General features: G+C 39.4%; 1 protein-coding gene across 1 annotated transcript in view; it reads right to left on the reverse strand.

Moving 5' to 3' along the window:
* Positions 1-309: 309 nt before the first annotated feature.
* The window catches only part of LOC141000960 (protein inscuteable homolog), a 31559-nt gene continuing 15662 nt past the window's right edge, over positions 310-16206 (reverse strand). The window contains exons 6-12 of the mRNA XM_073471849.1: positions 12064-12189; positions 6781-6952; positions 6321-6499; positions 5968-6034; positions 4821-4976; positions 2795-2871; positions 310-438 (exon numbers count right to left, since the gene is read on the reverse strand). Coding sequence (XP_073327950.1) covers positions 310-438; positions 2795-2871; positions 4821-4976; positions 5968-6034; positions 6321-6499; positions 6781-6952; positions 12064-12189 — 906 coding nt within the window. The remainder of the gene's footprint in view (positions 439-2794; positions 2872-4820; positions 4977-5967; positions 6035-6320; positions 6500-6780; positions 6953-12063; positions 12190-16206) is intronic.

The raw sequence follows: 16206 nt of genomic DNA on the forward strand, positions 1-16206 counted from the left end.
TAATGACCTTCTACAACACTGTACACATTCATTGCATTTAATGTGATTACCGAGTTGCTCACGGCAACACAGTTATGTACATATACATAAAGATGTCATCTGCATCCGTTTTAGCAGTTTCACTCCTTTCTTGATGAAATTTGGGCAACAAAATTTTGTCAGGGCTCCGTAAGTGACGAACCGAAGCTCCAATCAGGAAATAGATGAGATATTTTGGAGTGTCACTGCTCATTAGTCCTTTCCGTATCATGACACATGATCTTGTACATGAGTTCAGCCCTCCACTATCAGTGTTCGGTGTGCAGGCCGTCATACAAAGCTCTCCTCCATGTTGGAACACAGCAGGAAAGAGTCGACCAGCCGAGGTTTGATCAGCTGTTGGTGGTCGGCTGCCTCGATGCTGTCTGGACACCCTGCTGCGAGCCTCCTCAAGGCAGCCTGGAGACACACACGCACACACATTTCAGTATACATGTGCACAGGCACATAGACATATGCATCATCACATATCACGATCACACTGCACTCCTGTGTGCAAAAACACACACGGAAATCATATAAATACACATGCGATCACACATACAGATAACTTGGCAGAGAGAATTGTATCCGTGCACATTAGAAAGTCTTATTGATAAAGTCTTTATGTAGACAAAAAAATAATACATCTACAGAGCTTATAGAAAGGTACAGAATAAAAGTATCTCTTTTCCTTAAAAACTCTATTATAATTGTGAATCAATAATTTTAAAATGTTTGTCAGGTCCAAAATGATTGTTTTGTTTATCTCTGTGTAAGAATTCTGACAGCTGGTTCCAGCTTCTAGCAAGGTTTGTGAGCCAATAGTGTAACGCCATTGGTTTCACATGCTATCTGTGTTTCGTCAGCAATCAGCAGCCTTGGTGGTTGCCAGTTTGTGGAAAAAAAACCTAAGACTGGCCAAGTTCTACAGTGAGTACCAAGTGTACTGTACTGCCCTGATGTTAGCTAGGGTGAGCAACATTAAGGTACAAGGTAACTTTATTGTCTAATGATTGTGTCCTTGAGTCGTGCTACATCTATTTTAGACAATGGAGTGTTGAGAATGAGTTCAGGAGTCTCATTAACTATGAAGTCAACAACCCACAAGCGGCCCTAACAACTCTGAAACTCGGAGTCTTAACGACTCTGTAAGGACACTCCCACACAGAGTTTAAAAGCCTGTGACTCCCCTCCAGTTAGTTAGAACTGAAGAAGCTTCTTGGATGAGAGGTGAAACGTCGTCAAGAAACTGAAACACGTCCAGTTGCCTACGATACAGCACTTAGAGTCTCATTAACATTTGCTACCTAGTGTTAGCAACGTTAGCTAGTGCACAAACTGGCTACCATTTCAGGGGGCAGATGATCGAACAACAGCAGTGTTGTAGCGTGAATGCAATAGAAGACAGAATGTCACATTTAGTGGCTGATTGTTATTAATAATCAGGGTTGAGATGGTTACTTTAAAATGTATTCCGGTACAGTTAACAATTAACGGTTAAAATTGTAGTCAGTTACGTAATCCAAGTATCACAATATTAAAGTAATGTGTTACTTTTGGATTACCTCAATACCAAACATATGCAGACAAGAGAAATTAAACATCAATAAGATGACTTGTATTAATCTTAATTCCTTAAGAACACACGCTTGTTTCACTCGAGAAAAGAGTGATGTCGCGTGAGACTCGTGAAGTGTTGTCATGTGTGCACATGTGCACAGTTACAGACTAGTATGTCATTCTTCATTTTAAATGTATAATCTTGTTAATAATCCCCTTTTTCACTAATTGTATCTGTGATCTAATTTCATCTTTTTATGTAATCCTGTTACCTGTATTCCATTACTCTCAAAGCCTGCCAATAACACCTTAACAAGAAACAAACTATGTGTCTGCAGGTTAACAGTAAAAAACAACAAACTGTATTCATACTGTACTAAATTAAGTCCTTCCAGACCAGGAGCTGTTTCAGTTTTGCTCCCCACATCTCATGTAATTTTAAAAGCAGTAACATGTGTGATGCCTCAAACTAATTTAAACCACCAGAGCCTCCAACATTTACATTTAAGATTACAAATGATCTGTGAAAGCTCAGCGTCCTTTGAAGGTAAAAATTCAACACCTACAAATGCTCTACTTAACCCTTGGCTAAAAGGATAAAATAGAATCACATTAATTTGAATAGACTGAAATTTGAATAGACTGACGAGTACAGTTACAGCGAAGAAGAGGGCATTTCTGGGTGCAGCGAGGCAGCCCAATTAAGCGCCTGACCATTATGCGCTTCAAATCCCCTCATCGGCCCTAAGATCTGGTCTTAATAATGATGATCAGAATGAGAGAATGATAAAGTACGAGCAGGGATATTATTCATGATATGTACATATTTAAACACACAACGTTTGAGATGATGTGCACCGGTCAGCTATCTCAACACAGCTTTAAGATACTGATGTGGTGATATATTTTCAATTTTCAAATATTGCCCTTTGGATGTAATTAAATTGGACAGTCATTTGATCCACTGATGTTACATGTGTGGGCCTGTGGTATAATGCCCTTAATTTGTACTATATACTGATTGCAGCTGAAAATGTATCATACGTAAAGGGCATGACTAAAATAAGCAGATTGAATGTTTAAATGATATATTTGTATTCAGGATATGGAGTCATACACTCATATGTTTCAGTCTACATACACACACACACACACACACACACACACACACACACACACACACACAGTAAATAGACACATAGTTTATACCTACCAGGCAAGCAACCAACACTGAGTCGCTGTTATTTCTCTCAGTAGGGGAGCGACACAGTTCAATAAGACGAGGAACAGCTAAAGACAGAGGAAAACGTTCTGTTATACCGTGTCCCATTCTTAGACATTGATATCAACTAAACAGTGGTGCAGACAAGTGTGTGTTCTGAATAATTATTAAATTAAGTTTGTATTTAAAGTCGAGGTGTTTCTGTCCAGCGATAGGATGAAGACCTGGAGAAGCAGCGTTCAGTTATTATGCACCAAATATCTGGAACAAAATCCCGGAAAACTGCAGGTCTGCTCCAACTCTCACCTGTTCTACAGCAAGGCTGAAGACCTTTTTGTTTGCCACTGCCTGTTATTGAAGCAATTTTAAGGCTTTGATCAATATCTTGAGCTGCATTGTAACTGACATTGTCTTGTCTTTCTTAAACCTTTCTTAAAGCTATTTTAGCTTATTTTTCAATTTTTAACGTTTTTTTAATGTTTTGTTTCTTGATGTCTTTCTCCTTGTTTTTAATGTATTTTAATATAATTGTATGCCTTTGTACTGTAAAGCACTTTGAGTTGCCTTGTGTCTGAATTGTGTTATACAAATAAACTTGCATTGCCTCTGGCCTGTGAAATGATCTTGTGAGACCTTCTTTTCTCCTTAAACACAAAGTATGTGATTTCTGCCAAAAGGATCCTCTCAATCAGCACAAAACATAAATCTATCTACGTAACTCAGGCAGAAATGTTCACAGACGAGGTAATGTTTCAAAGTTTTCTTTCACATTATGTTCAGTAAGCTTGGGCCAATATCAGATATTATCGCGATATTTGCCGTCATTAGCAATATTTTTTTACAATACCGAACAGCTGTGTGATTCTTCACCTGACAGACACTGCTCTGACTGTACAGTAATGAATTACAGTGATATTTGTCACCTGGCTGGCCTTCTAGAGTTTAGAGGGAAGAGCACCAGTGACAGACTAGCAGCACTTAATATATTATACTATTACACTTACTATATGTCTAATTTAAAAGTTCTTATTTCATATTATGGGGACAATATCATGATATAACATTTTGGATATCACCCAGGTCTAATGTTCAGTCATGTTTGCCAACTTCCTGCCTCCCTCTCTGATGTCTTATCTGATGTTTCCCTGGAGTCACAGCGGTAGGCAAACAAATGAAACACATCGCTAACTTGAATAAAATGTGGGATTTCTCTGGCTTTGAACATTTTTGTAAGCATGATATAACAGATAATGTAAGTACACAACTCACAAATATAAAACACAGGTCTAGTCATTTTAAATTCAGAAATGTTCCATAAATCTCTGAAGTTACAATATGTAAGAATTGGCAGGCTGCTGAATACATACTCAAAACAAATAGGGAGCAGTTTGTCACCACAGTAACCGCTAACTGCATTCTATTTATACATCCATGATTGTAGCTGTCGTTAGCTAGTTAGCTCAGTTAGCTATGCAGGTAGCCGGAATATCAGAGGAAGCGCAGGAGCTTAGGAGCCCCGAGGAGGTCGTTTTTCAAGTTTACAAGACAGGACAGGCTGGGGCTTGTTGCTGGTTGGTGCATGCTAGCTTAGATATCTCTGCAGCACAATACATACGTCAAAAGTACGACGTCAAAGTTGTTTTTTCTTCACACTCTGTTGTTAATTTTTGAATGGTTAAACTAAAATTCTTACATATTGCACCTTTAAAGTAAAAACAAATTCAAGCTGCTAAAGGATGCAGAATTAGGGCATCATGTCCTCTTCATGGGTTTGTTGTCTTTGCGTCTTTAATTACAAATGGAGTACCTCAAGGCTCAATTCCAGGTCCAGCTTTGTTCTCATTATGTTTATGAATTTACACTCCTTCATTTTGATGCCGATTATCATTCAAAAAATGTTATTCTGTGTTGCCGTTTAAACCGTTTTCAGCACTTGATTTGTTTTTCTTCTTTTTATGAATAGACAATACTATTGACTCTAGTATAAATAGAGGAACAGTGTTTCTTTCTACACTACCTTTTAGCTGGATGGCGGTTTGGGCCACATCAGGGTCTCTGCTCAGACGGGCCAGTGTGACAGCAGCTTTCTGCTGAACACGCTCGCAAGCAGCGCCCTCTGATGGACTGGAGGAGGACGGCTTTTCTCCGAGCAGCAGCAGCAGCCGCTCTATTCCTAAAAGACATAACAACAAGAATAGATTAGCCAAGCAGGAAACCAAAGAATCAAAGGTATCAAGAAGGAAACACATCCACAATCAGACGGAGACAGGAAAACAGAAAAAGGTATGAGTTAAATAAGATAATGACAATGCAATGCAGTAAGAAAACAGAATACAGACGCAACAACAACTCCACGATGAGTTTGAATCGTCACAAACATCACATTACACGGGACTCAGACACAACAAAGTGCTTGAGTGAATTAGAAAAGAGCCAGACATTACACGATTCACTGTGGGAATGGATTTAGACCAAAAGTGCAGTCAGAAAGCAAAGTCAATATTCCAGAAACACTCAATACAAAAAGAAAGAGGTGAGCTAAAAACACAAAAATCACAGTTACTCAGGCTTTCGGGTGGTTAGACATCAATTTTCAGGTTTGTGCTGATTTCTACTTCACGACAATTTAGGGACAAAGACTGCAGCAATCTGACTTTGAAAAACATTTCAATCAGACTAAAGAAATAAATATTTTTGGCTACTATGACCAAATTTTGTAAATGCACACTAAAGGAGGCAAGAGCAAGTCATACAAATTCTCTGGAAAAACTGTCAGACCTCTACTGAAAACACACTGTGTGTATCTATCCTAGTGTTGTACAGTATCTATTACTATATATCTTATAGAGATATATAGATGGAAAATGTAAAAAGTGAAAATGATAGAAAGAAGAAAAACATGATAAAAGAGAACATTAAAATTTAAATTGTTTATAAATATTTGCATTAAGCTCTGTGGTTGATGTTTTATTTAGGCTCCTCCAGGCTACTTCACAGATATTATCTGATGCTGCCATCTTGAGGATTAAAGAAGAATTACACTGATTTTTTCTTACTTGTACATCAACTTATGTGTATTAATAAGTTGTTCAACACTTGCTGGTGCATTTCATCCAACAGCAGAAAACAGCAATGACATGTAACATTGAAAAACATTAGTTTGCCTTGTTCTTGCAGGACTTCAGAAGCACACTGCTCTAAGACCGACAGGTTTGCCAAGATTGTCACCACCTGAGAAGACAAAACACCATGAAATATTTAAGAAACATGATTTTGCTTTTGTTTTCTCTGCAAATGCACTGTATGCTGTACCATACACTTTCACTAACATACTTTGTGAGAGCTCCACAACCTTCTGCTATTTGCTTCAGAACAGCTCACACATGCTCTGCTCAATGGCACTAGCACAAGTCAAATTCATTTACATCCACTCTACCTATCTGTGTTCAACATTAACGTATTATTTTAGTTCTTCTTTCTATTTTGTGAGAAACAACACCTGCATGCAGACGTGTACCTGGTCTTTTGAGTAAGGAGTGTCGACTCTCTGGCGGTCTCTGCAGGCCTGCAGCAGGATCTTGATGGCGTTGAGCTGCAGGAGAATCTCACAGGCCATGCTGTCGAAGAAGGTGATGTTGGCCAAGGCTGCAGACGCCAGGAGGAACACTTCACCACAGGAGGCGGTCTCGCACAACTCTGACAGAATAAGACATCACTTACTAAGTTGAGAGCAATACACGTAGGGCACTGGCTGACTCACATATTATTTGAGGCAGTCTGAGGTTGTTCTCTTTTGGCGATCTGGTCTAGAGGTCTAACACCTTTAAATAAACCTTTAAAAGAAATCAATCCCGTCATTTGTTTTTCTCTACAAGTAAAACTCAGTGGTAGATACTTTTCCAACTATTAACAAATCCTGTTCCTCCAAACAATAAGGCAGAGGTCAGGATTACATCATCAGTGTCACGTCCACTCACTGATGAGCGCGGTGACAATGTCGTGCATGCTCTCCAGGAAGCTGGCGAGGTGCTGCGTGGACGTGTGGTGAGGTGAGGTGATCTGAGCCACGACCGCCGCTGCCTCGGCCCTGGCTGCTTCCACGCTGCTTTCATCAGTCAAGATATCAGCCAGGCACAGGATCCCATCCACCTACACATTAAACAATAAACAGCACACTTCAGGGTTATTATAGTTCTGAGTTTTATTTTTTATTTTTATTTACATATTTGTTTTTAATTCAGTTTACATTCAGTTAGTTTCCAGAGTGGGCCTGAGCCTTTTAGTTTAGTTTTTATTAGTTTTTGTGTGTCTTTATATGGGATATTTAATCAGAAGCAACATTTAAGAAGTTCACAATAGGTGTTACAGCGAGGACCCTCATGAAATGCAAATAATCTTTGTTTGTTTGTTTCTTTCCTTCTTTCTTTCTTTCTTTCTTTCTTCCCAAAATAAATTGCATTTTTGTGGGACAAAACTCAGAAACTCATGAAACTTGATGAATGTGTGTCATATGCTGAAAATCTGTGTGTTTTATGGTTTCTGGCAACGGGTGGGGCAAAATGACTCACTAGCGCCCCCTAAAGGGCACCCCCTGCAGATACTTTAACCTAGACGCATGGAATTTGGTATTGTTTAAGTTTGTTTTTTTTCTGATGTCTAGTTTCATTTAGTTTTTATCTATTTTCACTGGGATCTGTCTCCAGAACTGAACTCTCACTTAAATTTTTCATCTCAACACTGCAGAGTTGACAAAACACCTGCAGCATCACTGGCCATCCAGACAGTTAAGTGTCCATCGTGTCATCTTGGCTGAAACTTGCAGCTCTGCCCGTAAAGCCATCACAATTAAAACACACCACTCCAGTTTAATGGCCACCTCCAGGGTGAATGTGCCACTCAGAAACTCTTGTATGTCTGGCTGGCATCGACCCGAGGTCTGTGCATCATCGGGTTTGTAGAGGAAATCAGAGTTTAAGAGGAGCAGAAAATCCTCTTCTGTTTAAAGAGGAGTTTACTCATGGGCATGAGGTCATATTTACCTCATCTTTGTGTGTGATTTGGTGTTAAAGAGCTTTCTGGAAATAATGTGATGTGAAGCAGAACTTCATCCACTTGGGGGCAGTATTGCACAATACATACAAACTTTACCACAGCTGCTGATGTTACTCTGCATCTGTCAGTAGTCATTTTCATCAAGTCTTGCATAAGTGTAAGTGTTGAAAATGAGTGAGCACACACTCAAAAAACATCCACTCTAATTAAAAATCATAGTCATAAACTGCAGGATCCTGGTTTGGAGAGTGGTGTTGGACACCTGAATTATGTCCTGGTGCTAAATCCATTAACTGATACATCAGAAACATTTTGTTGTCTTTATTGCGGTTACTTCTCAACCACAGTCATCATTGTTATCATTTTGGTAAAAAAGAAAATGAATGTTTCTGATGATCTTCAACCATCAGCCAACACTCCTGAAAACAAAAGTTTAGCGACAGACATCCAGAGTGAGGCAAACCATCAGCTCTCAGCCAGCCACACCTGTCAGTCTTATCTGCTGACGAGCATCAGCGCGCTGAGCTTCACAGGGCAATTCCCTATTTTTGTCTCTGTGGACGTCAGCAGCAGTGTGCCAGCGCGACCCACTGACGTGGAACAATCCACTCTCCACACCCCCGTTCATCTACCGTCCCCCCTCTGTTTCCCCCCGTCCCTACCGCACCTCCGCCTCCTCCCTAAAATAGGATATTCCCTCACCTCACTAACCATACACCGGATGTGTCTCATTTAGTTTATATTGTCAGGGCCAAGGCCAAAGAACTTCTCTGCATTTTTAAGAGTGATAACAAAGTTTACCATTGCTGCTCATTGGAGGTTTTTGTTTAATACCATCCTGTTATTATAGGTTTTTCAGCCTGTCAACAAAGATTGAAATGTGGTTCTCAGGAGCCAAAGTGCAGAATCCTAAACCTACAAACCAAATTAAATGTTTTATGTTTCTTCTCAGCTGAAACATCATGAATCCTTAGAGAGGCTGTAATCATGCACTAAAGAAAGCTACAGGGATAACGCATATTTGTAGGCTAACCCGAAAGTTAGCATCACCCTGGTTCCCGTGACAAAAAGCCTATGGTATTTTTTAACTGGAATTTGGATCATTGCAGAAAATGAGCTCTAAACAAACTACATCACAGTTGCATGACTCTGTCACCAACACTAAGCGTCTTACTACAATATACTTTACAGACTTTATTATAAATTATCTACAAGTTTTAAAGAAGAAGTTAGAATAATTTGAACCTGAAGTCACAGCGTAAAAAGATGATAATAAGCGTAAAGATAATTGGTGTTGTGCCCGACAATATCTGTAGTCTATTTAGCCACTTGTTAGCAACCACCTATTTTAAGACACGTAAATGCCTAATAATTCAAATAGGGGTATTGACTGATGTAATTTATGTCACAGAACATAGAACAACATGAAGAGTTTAGTGCGCCTGAACCGCTTGACATGGAGTTGGAAGGTGAAAAGTGAAAAACTCAGAAGAAAAAGTCCAAGGTCGACTAAAGTGCACAGATTTATTATAAATAGACATTAGAAATAAACTGTTTGCTCTAACCAGATGCTGAAAAAAAACATTAGAATCCATTAAATTACATTTTAAACATTGCATTAAAAAATCCCATATTAACACTTTGGGGCATGTTATGAATGTATAAACTCCTTTTCTTTTTCATTTTGTGTAGAATACATTCATACATACAAAGAAATTCAAATTGCTTTTTTCTTTTTGTATGATTTATGGCATTGTAACTGTTTTATACTGCACAAAAGACATTTGACACTTGACTTCTTACTGTGCTGTTTCCATAGAGATGCAGGACTAGTGTGACTAGGTCCAGTGAAATGAGCCCACAGTGAGTAAAAATGTGACAGAAGTGAAAATTGCCCAGAAACTACTTCAGGGTTCAGAGAGTTAGGCATATACTTCTGTTAACCAAAAACCCATTCAAAAATCCACCGACTTCAAGACGAGGGAACCAGAAGTGCAATAATGCTAACTTATTTCCGGTTTTAGGATTCAGTCCTGATTCCTGACCCTATTAAAGTATGTTCATAGTTTTGTAACCACTTAAATCCTCCTCTGAAATAAGGCACCCTGGTGTGATTGGACCCCCAGAGTGAGGAGTCCTGATGAAACTGTAAATGGCAACACACACCAGCAACCACCATCACAGTGATGACGCGTGGCAACATGTCAGGACATGTAGCTTCAACATGTGTAGGTCTGTTTGTTCTGTCTGTATGTCACACCTGGCGTGTGCTGCGTCAAATGATATGATACAGTCACTTCAGGACGATCATATCTTTTAATTTCATTTTTCATTTAACAGGCCTGGTGTAGCTTTTCTCATAAAAACATGATTGTGTAGACAAACTTTTAACTTTCAGTCTGACACAATATTGCCGTCATCTTCTTTTTCTTTGTCCATCTTGCATGCACACAGGCCCCTTTTCCCGATCACCCTTCAACAGTGACAGTTGTGTTTCTCAAGCCTGAGCGATTGCCGGTGAGCGGTTGGTAGCGTAGACTTGCCTGACAGCCTCTCCCTTGGGGACGAGGCTGCTAATCTGGGGCGGACTTAGGTTCCCGTTAAGGAGTTTTCACACTTGGATGATTCATGCTGTCCCAGCTGCTCTATATGTGAACACAGACACCGTTGTGGCATCATTATTCGCCGGAATCAGGTTATATTTGTCTTTCTGTAAACGCTCGCTTGACACAGGTGCGTCTGTTGTTTATTTTGGTTGAATTCTCGATAGAGAACAAACAAGGACAAACAAATAAGGACGTATCATTAGCTTTCTCTCTCGCTGTGTCACCTTCTTTCCTTCACGCACACACGAAAACACAGTGGGATGTCATTCAGGTCTAAAGGTTTGACCTGTGAGCTTAGCAGCGGTCAGGAGGTTCCATATAATGATCTCATCTCTGTAAACCATGGACACTCACTGTAAATCATGACTCATCTTTGTGTGTACATACTGTACAATTCTGTCATCAGAAAAAAACACACATACTTAACCTATACACCATGTGATGCTTATTTTCTCACAGACTCCTACTCTAAAATTATACAGCTGAGATTAATGCCGGCTCCGCTGCCCTGGCATAACTGAACTCTGTGAACTCATTCATGAAAATTTAATCAAGGGAATAGAAAGCTGGAGAACTTGACTACTGCAGTCAAAAGTTAAGGGAATAGATGATTTCATTGCCCAATTGTCATTTTTTTCCTGCTTAACCCCTTGTTAAAAGACAGACTCCTTTCCTTCAAGGTGACTCAACATAAGGTGAATAAAACTTTCAAACATTACTTCATCTGTGAGTTACCTGAGTTACATCAGATAGATTTTCATCTGAGTAAACCTTTAGTTGTTTCAGAATGAAGACAACAACTCCCAAGATCCCCCTCTACTTCACAACATCAACAAACCGCGTTTTTTGTTTTCATTGTTTTGATGGAGACTGCTCGCAGCAGAAATGACATGCTGTGTGTTTGACTGTTGATCCTTCTACTCCATGATCACACACTTTGTTTGTGTGCAGCCAAACCTCCTCCTGCTGCCATTGTTGGCTCATATTCACCTGTGAAAATAAACTACTCTCGCAGTCATAACATGGCTGAATGTGTTCAACAGGAGACAGACTTTACTGTGCTTCTGGGAAGAGGAACAACCGCCCGTCTGAGCTACAAGTTCAGCTGATCAGTGTAAACATGCTCTGTCTGGACTGAAGGGAGCCAAGGTGTTTTACGGGAAGTACTGGACTAATTTAAGATGAATGTCATCTCACTTTCTCATTGCTCTCTGTCATGTACACATCCACATACTCGTTTTTCCGTTACAAGAACATCTGGATTAGAGCACATGTGCCATTTATTTTCCCATTTTATTTGTTTTCTTTTAAATCTGGTCATGAAATACATTTACAGATTTGCCTTTAAGGTCAACTGTTGCTGATTTACAGTTCATTCATGAATTAGCAGGCAACGTCCCTTACACTCAAACTCAAAATAGAAGACTGTTTTGCTCTATATTTACATCTAAAAATGTGAACATATGGCCTTAAAACACATCTAAAACCTATGTTAGCTCTTGCAAAGGTTGTTTAAGGGCTTGTAAAAAGAGTTGCATAGTGTGTGTGTGTGTGTGTGTGTGTGTGTGTGTGTGTGTGTGTGTGTGTGACAGAGATATGTACCTTGTCCAGTTGGTTGATGCCCTCCTCCACGCAGCAGATAGAGGCCACAGTTCTCAGAGCGTGAGCATAGAGATCCCTGAAGCGGTCCTGCCTGCAGATCTTAAACAGGGCCACCACAGCTCCTTCCTGTGGACCAACACAAAGTCGTTTCATGATGAGTTCAGCCCACACAACAGAAAAAGTATTTTGAGTATCATCCTCCGTGTGTCTTGGCTTCTTTAAATAAGTTAAAGCTTCTAAATCCTTCATTGTTCACAGTTTGTAAGAACATGTTTTCATGTTATTGTTGAACAATTTATAAAATAAAATGGTCATCGCAGCGCCGCGGGCCGAGCCGGTGGTCATTGCATTGAATCAGGATAAGGTACAGTAAGGAGACATAAGAACTTGTTTTTTGTTTGTTTTGTTTTTTCCTCGTTGTTCATTGGCACAAGAAGAAGAAGAAGAAGAAGAAGAAGAAGTTTCTCTGGAAGGCTTTAATTTCTATAAAACTATAATTGGGACTGTAATTCCCCTAATTATCTTAAAATTGCTTTAATTTTACGCTCTGCAACGTTTTTTTTCTTCCTATTTTACTTTGTTTTGTTTTTCTCTATTCAGCTCGACCAAGACAGGACATTAAAGGTATTTTTGCAGCAGCAGCAGACAGCAAAATGTACAATTATTTTCCAAGTTAAAACCCTTAACACCAAGTAAACCCATCTATATATGAATTCTTTATGTTCTACTAAAAACAATAAAAACAAACAACACATGAAACAAGAAAAACAACATGTTTTTAAAAGATGATACAAAATACAAAAGAAGATAGAAGATAGATAGAAGATACAAAAACTGCATTTATATGTATGTTTCAAAGTTTTGGCAAGATACAAGATTCATCTGTATTTCTAAGGACAGTGTGAAGCTAAATTTGTGGTCATCAATGATTTGTCTTGTAGGATTTCCGCATCACAAGTAAATGCAGAACAAAAGCTGGTTAGGATTTAGAAAACTACTGTCAGCAAGAGTGAAGCTCTTTTGAGACTTTCACAGGCCTCATACCACCAAATTATACACCACAAGTCATAGTCAGCTCTTGTCTTGAAGCACACATGATTGTGCAAAATGATGGATCAAATTGCTCCTTTCTAGACTGCACTGACGGAGCCAACAGGTCCTGCAGATTTGAGCCAATAGCAGCCGGCTGGTTTTGAGGAGTCCAGGAGACCTGAATTGACCGATGGATTTGGCCAGCTGTACTCAGCGAGCCTGCCAAACACACAGCCTATCAAATGGCTCACACAATCTATCATGTCAGATAAAAACAGCCAGAATATACATATTTCATGAATGGAAAACACTGAGCAGAAACAAAGATGATTCACTCGCCATAATAGCTGAATTTTCTCTGTTGGATTATGCTTTGTGTAAACAAACAAAAACAGCTCCTGTATTGGCTCCATGTCTACACTACAGCAGCCGACTGACAAAAAACACTTGCAGGTATTGAATTCTATGCAGCGTGCAGATAGATAGAATTACCTGGAGGAAGACGAAGCCTGTAACTACCACCATTATCCTAATAAGGCCATTATACTGGGCTGGCATGCTGCATATGCTGCTGCAAAGGCCATGCTGGGGCTTCGAGTGAATAATCATCCTGCCCTCCAACCTGACCGCTCTTCCCTGTTCGCTGCCTACGCAATATTGTTCCGCCTTACCTGGAAGAACTGCCAGCACACCGTCAGACAGTTATCAGTAAACCTTTTGAAACTCCAGAGAGGCTTGCAGGCTCATTCAAGCTGTGTTTGGGTAGTGATGAAGAGGCTGTTGATCCTGTTGTTTATTGTGACGCAAATGTGGATTTTTGTTTCTAAAATGAGTCTGTGGAGAATCTCTGACAGGTCCAATTCACTTCAGAGCTTTAGTTCTTATCATTCAATCATATTTTGTCACTTTAAAAATGAAAAAAAAAAGTATAATATGATATAATTTAACTTACAAAGTAACAAAATACTACAATACCTTTGCATGTGTAGTACCCACACACAGGACACAAACTGTCATCACCCGCATGGAAGTGATGTTCAAGATCCATTTAACCAACACAACTTGCTGTGAAAATAGCCTTTGTCCATCTTTATACCATATCACCAAACTACCTAAAGACTTTCCGACAGAAAACTTCTCATGTAACCAACAAAACGGCTGCTTCCATCCAGGTGAAATACCAGGTTTTTAGTGAGACCCCCCAGGTGGCCTCATAATAGACAAAGCTGGGGCCAAGGCACCCGATCATCCTCCCTAGTTTCATGCTTCATTTCACTCAATTTCTGGATGCCTATGGGATCATGATTATGTTATTTGATCCCATCGACACTCATCAATTGAGGTTAGATAGCCCAATAATAATTTTATGCATTTAATAGTTTCTAACACTGGGAAAGTAGAAAAACCTGAACCTCTGAACTATTTATTTTATCAAAGCACACAGATTTATGCTGTATGATCTCCTTTTGATAACAAATGTAATAACTAATGTAATATTTATTCACTTCTATTCACTGAGTCCCCCTTAAAACTGTTTGGAGCCCCCTGACATGGACCGGCTCCCACTTTGAAAACCTTCATGTACAAAAAGCAGTTTTATTCAAATAATCATCAGTTTGCAGTAGAAACACCTCTCTGTTTGCTTCATCTCTACAGTTCTCTCCTGCTTTTCCTTTTCACAGATCGTTGGGCTCGTCAGTTGTTTCTTTCCCTTCCCCATCAAACGGCTTGCAGTTCGTTTCTTTCCACTGACTTCATCCTCATTCCTTCAATGGAGCCTGTAGAACGCATTTGTTCTCACACTCACGCATTGTGGTACTTGCTGCACTAACAAAATCATGTGAAACTTGACTAGTCATCTATAAATGCCTCTCTATCTGTGTGTTTGCATATACAGGCTGACACAGCGTGTAATTTCTTTCCATCTCATAGTTTTCTGAATGTGAACTCTGTGCTCTGGTCTGTTGTAGTTGCACACACAACGTCTGCAGTTTCTTGAGTTTAAAGATCTCTCTGCCCTCTCTACCCAAATAGTTTTGATGGCACCCTGCCTGAGTTGTTGCCACATCATGCTCTCACACCCTGCAGTCTGAAGCCTTCAGTGTTAGGAGAGCAAGGACACACACATGAGGAGCCTGCCAACATGGACACATTCAGATCAGCATCCATCATGACAGTAGGTAAACACTGAGACAGCAAACTCACTTGTACATCATGACACGGTCGCTCTCTTATACTCCAGCTGCTGTTTGATTGATGAGGTGGCACATGGATCAGTGTTAAACGCTGTCAGCGCTGTCATAAAACATCTTACTGTTAAGAAATCTCTGATCTAGTCTTTTCTGTGTGGAGTTTGCATGTTCTCACTGGCTTCTGTTTCCTTCCAAACACGCGGATCAGTTCAAAATGAAAATGAATGAATGTGTTTGTTTATATATGATTCATCCCTGTGACATTAGAGAAAAGGACACAACGCTTGACTTGTTTTGGTGGATTATGGAGCAAGTATTAAAAGGCTTTTTTGGATGAATACGTAAAACATTTATTTTGTTTGTTCTATCATTATGAGTGGGTCATCAGATAAAGGCACATACGTTTGGTGTTTGAGAATAATTTGTACGATTTGTTCTGACCTGCTCGGTAGATGGGCGCTGTTCATTCAGTCGTGACAAATCAGTCACGATTATGTGATTAGTCAGAGTCTGATTCTCAAATGCAGAAAAGTGCTTTAAGGAGCCACAACCTGTTATAGTATAAACCACACATCCATTATGAGGCACAAGGGAGTTAAACACTAAATATGCTTGTAGTTCTCTTAGAACAAGAAAAACAAGAGCTGCTCCTTTCATTGTCATGCATACATTGAATTTAATATATGCAAACAAATAAAAAAACTCATCCACAAGTCAATTAAACGTTAATTTTAAAGTATATGATTTATTTAGCTCCCACAGAAAGTTTCAAATAGATACTCTCAGCCCTGCCATAATCAGTTTAAATTTCATTTAGTTTATTTGAAGCTGCTGTAATCAATATTTTCATATTAACAACTGATCAAATTACTACTTGTATGTGAAATGAGTCACGTATTATGACAAACCCAAAGAGAAT

Source organism: Pagrus major, chromosome 8 (assembly GCF_040436345.1).
Source record: "Pagrus major chromosome 8, Pma_NU_1.0".
Taxonomy (NCBI): domain Eukaryota; kingdom Metazoa; phylum Chordata; class Actinopteri; order Spariformes; family Sparidae; genus Pagrus; species Pagrus major.